The following is a 4689-nucleotide window of genomic DNA, read 5'->3' on the forward strand; positions in this document are numbered from 1 at the left end:
TGTATCTCGAAAACAAGAGGAGATAGACATATAATTCATAAGACAAAAAATTCTAATTTTTTGTCGTACTATCACCCCCTGAATTTACGGGAGGTCTTTCTGAAACACCCTGTATATTAAATTTGTTTTAGTTAGCTTAATTCAATGGCTGGGCTAGAAGTGACAATATGTTAAATAAGCTAGGCCACACACCGAAGATACACAGCAATTGTTTTACCGTATTTAACGAGTTCTCACATCAAGATCACATCGACGGAAAACATATCCACTTCGGATGAAGACGATATTTTGCTTTTACAAATAATGCGAATTAAATCCGGGAAAAATTCTACTCATACTATAGAATGAATCAAGGAACATTTAAATTACTAGCCCGTTTAATTGGACCGAATAAAAGGAAGCAGAATACAAATTATTTTTGCCAATTTTTGTCCACAACCTTTCCGTTGCCTTTCTGTTACTATAGTCACTTTGATTATGATCGTAAATATCGGGTTCTTCTCAATTTCTTTTATAAAGTTTATATGAAAATCGAGATCGACCTTCATATTGTACGNAAGTTCCACACTGAACGATCTAATCATAGAACCATAATAAAAAGATTTTGATCAAGTTCCAATGTTCATTTTTCGCATGTGAATTTTTGTGGAAATATTTAGCAACTAGCTCGGAAATTGTTTAGTTCAACCACTTCGACAGTTTCCAAGTCATTAGACATTATAACTTCAAAATAACTAATACTGCTAGTAAAAGCTTTAATGTTTATCACCACTTTGTATATTTCTAGCATTATTTTCAGCAAATTGATGTTACCCTAAGCGCTATTATCCAAATATAACTAGATAACAAATTATTTTGGATTTACTGTGGCTGAAAAAAATAACAGCTAGTACACATTACGTAAACATGCTGTAATTAGACCAACATATAACAAGCTGACTTAAATTTTATTTATCCACCCTTCCTGCTATGGCTGAGACTTTATATTCTCTCTACTTAGGCGCCATAGTTAGCACTATGGGTATCCTTTATGTTGCTAAATGTAGTTTAAAGTTATTGCAGGAGCTTAGAGCTAAAGTTACATTATTAGCAACTTCGTCTTGCTTTGAAATCATAAAATCCTCAGAACAGTTGGGGTTATAGCTACGAAATGTAGATGCTACGTATAAACTTCCTGCCTATAAACGTTTGAAATTCAATCATTGTACACTGACTGAAAATAACACAGATATATTGTCTTGAATCAAGAATATCTACATTTATCTACATGCATCTATAAACATGCTTAATCTTAAACAAAGTAAAATAATTTTTTCATTCAATAAATGCTTCCCTGATGGAATATAGTTTATTTAATTTAAAATGAGGGTCTGCTTATACACAAATAAAATATATTCTTCATTTCATCTGTGTACAAAAATGTATATCTTTGTTTTGTTTCCAATTGACGGAAAGTACATTTTTAGAGAAATGCGAATTTAGACAACGTTCTGTTTGTTTAACAAATTATATTTTTTACAGCACCTTGTGTGGTACCTCACGTATCCCAAGGACGAGTAATCCTGTTATCCAGAAATGATACGGCGCCGACTTCTACTGTAGTTCAACACGGTGAGGCTCTTTCCGTCGACTGTGACCCCCAATATGAATTTTTGGCTAGTTTATCACCAGTCACTTGCAACAACGGCACATGGACCTTTATTCCCAAATGTGAACCAGCCAGGTATTTATTTCAATGATTATTCATTATATAATTGTAATATACAGGGTGTTCCACCTAAGAGGGATTTTTCTGTAACTCTGCAACTGTAAAATTTATAGAAAAATAGTTTTAATAAAAGTTGCTTGGAATCATGTGGGCTATGTAAAGAAAATTGTAGATGTATTTTGGACTTTACATCCCAAAATGTCAATTTAACTATCCTGATTACTGCCTGCGTGTGTTCTTGTTGTCTTCTCATAATTTGCATTTGCCGTTATTTCATTTTTGCCGGTTTTTCATTTATTGCATTTCAGTTTTACAAAACACTTTGTACGAAGATATCTTTGTAAATCTGGATTATTAGCTTGATAAATACGACTTGCCAATAAACAGTTACCATGAGCTTCTCCTACGGCGTACACCATATTTACTTATTCTTCTTTAGAGTAATTCATTTCACAATTATTACTGTCGCTTTTCTATTAAACCTTATGTGAATCGAAAATTTTACAGATTATCCTTTGACAGGAGCCTACTACGTTATTTTACATATAAATTATTTGTAAATTTCGCATTTTTTCATAGAAATGAGATTTCATGAAAAACTAATGAATTTTGGTTATAGGAGAAAGTATAGCAAAGTTGTAGATAATTTAATTCTGCATCTCATGGTATGAAAATATACAGGGTGTTGCATTTAAACAATTCGAGATTTTTCAATTTTTCAATTGGCAATTTTGACATGATATTTTGGTCACCCTGTATAACGCAGGCCAGTTTTTGGAGCATGATTCGGAAGAGTCATCCTTACTAAACATCTGATAAAAAAATGGGCTTAGTAGCTATTAGTATAACCTGTCAGTATCAGAAAATGTAAGCAACCAATATCGACTAGAAAAACCTTTCAAGCGAGATATCTCAAAAACTGTGAATATTTGAATAGAACTATTCTACACAAAGTACCCTTTATTTTTGATGTAGAATCCGAAAAAAATATAAAAAATGTGTGTTTCCATTTAAAAAACCAAAGTTGGTGTCTGGCCAGGAAAAGTGGAACACCCTGTATAGTTGAATATATTTTTAATTTGTACATTCCGAGAAATGTGGCAACACAGTAAAAAGAAAAATCCATATATTCCTCATTTTAACATAGATATTGGACTTTCCCGCACTAGTGGGACACGCTGTATATAATTTTGTTCTACTGAGTGATATTGAGCTTTGTTATGTCTGATGAGTGTCATCATGAACTTTTCTCTTTCGTTAGGGGTGCATAGACGAAGAATTAACATTAAAATCCGATAATTTATAAAGGGAGGTTTTTCGATGCGTTTTCTTCACATATTGCCAACTCGATTCTTTATATTCCGGAAGTAGAAGTCTACTTCCTTATTTTAAACAAAACGTCCCATACATCTTATTACTCTCATGACTATATTAATATTCTAGCACGAAAACAGAAAACAGAATCAAATTTGTTTTCAATCAAAATGAAATAAAATCAAATACTTTTCCGGATATTTGAATCTACAATTATTATTAAACATGGCATTTCCTGAAGAAAAATAGGGACTAGTTACTAGCAGATTTTTTTATTATTCAAGTATGAAATAATATTAATAACAATAGTAATTAAAAAAAGACAATTTTTTAGACATAATCTAAATCTTATTGCTTAAATATAAAGATGTAATAAGCATTAAGTACTTGTTTTAAACAAACTTTTAGTTAAATATTTTACGTTCAAGGTTATTTTAATAGTGGTACGAATTCTGAAGACATAAGGAGTCGTAAATATCTCAAGAACTCTTATAATGCCTGAGTATATTAAATAAAAGAGAGTTGTTTGATTTTATATAACATGGACAAAAAATATGCAACACAATTTGAAATAAAAGAATGTGTGGCTCTTTAAAATTAACGGAATTTAAAGAGAAGAATGGGACACTTGACATTATTTCTGGAATTATATTGATTATAAAAGATAGAGTATCTCGTTTTGCTAAAATTTAAATATTCTTCTGCCACACGAAATTGAAATTCCAGGGGTTCTTTGCAAGTGTGAGATTTCATTATTATTTTTGCGCGAGTGTTTACTCAGTTTATTGTATTAAAGGTGCAAGCTTTTGCCAAAGTCACCTAGAAATGGAATGGTTCTGGCACCCAAGATGGAACACGGAATGAAGGCAAGATTTCGATGTAAGGACGGTTATCAGCTAAAAGGTCAACATTTAATGGAATGTTCGTTTGGAAACTGGACTGGAGAAGTGCCGAAATGTGAAGAAGGTAAGATATATATTGTCTAGAAAACACTTTACCATCACAATTTTATTTCATTTTTAGTTTATTGTCCCTATCCTGGAATAGTAGAAAATGGTAAGATTCTATTAGTGGGCAATATGGGCCTGTATGATTATAGGCCTTATGTGAAAAAAGTTACTAACAATAAGCAGATAATGTATGATTGTGATAAAGGATATATATTGGCAGAAGGTCCTCCAGGAGCGACGTGTATTGGAGGACAGTGGAGTCCGAGACAACTTCCAAAGTATGCATAACATTAAATACATAATTTGTTACTTTCGTACGACTATGTATCTATACAGCTGTTATGTATTATTTATGTGTTTAAAAAAACTGCATTTATAATCTAAATTTAACTCCCTAGTCTTTAGTATTACATATTATTAAAGTTAAATAATAAAAGAAGATAGAACTGTCAGTTACCCAAGGGTATTTTCGTAAGCACGTAGTCTACTCGAAAATATAAGGCATCTATTTGGTCAGAATTTCTTTTGGAAAATAGGTATATTGAAATGGAATTTTCTTATTAATATTGATTTTCCTTTTAAACTTTGAATTAAAAATCAAATTTCAAACTACTATAAGAGTTAGCAAACAAGTAATTAAGTAATTTAGCAAGTTGTACAAGGCATGTTTTCAGTAATAAAGACGTAATTAGCTCTTAGATAAGGAAATTCCTTGTT

The 4689-nt window shown here is 31.4% G+C and overlaps 1 protein-coding gene across 1 annotated transcript; it reads left to right on the top strand.

The window, feature by feature from the left end:
- Nucleotides 1–1521: 1521 nt before the first annotated feature.
- Nucleotides 1522–4250, top strand: LOC111692917 (protein lev-9-like; the record flags this gene model as incomplete). The annotated part of the gene is made up of 3 exons (XM_023457047.1): nucleotides 1522–1723; nucleotides 3819–3988; nucleotides 4046–4250. Coding segments are annotated over 3 exons (577 nt in total), but the record flags the coding sequence as incomplete, so codon positions are not given.
- Nucleotides 4251–4689: the final 439 nt, after the last annotated feature.

The sequence above is a fragment of the Anoplophora glabripennis genome, unplaced genomic scaffold (assembly GCF_000390285.2).
Source record: "Anoplophora glabripennis isolate ALB-LARVAE unplaced genomic scaffold, Agla_2.0 scaffold4851, whole genome shotgun sequence".
Lineage (NCBI taxonomy): Eukaryota > Metazoa > Arthropoda > Insecta > Coleoptera > Cerambycidae > Anoplophora > Anoplophora glabripennis.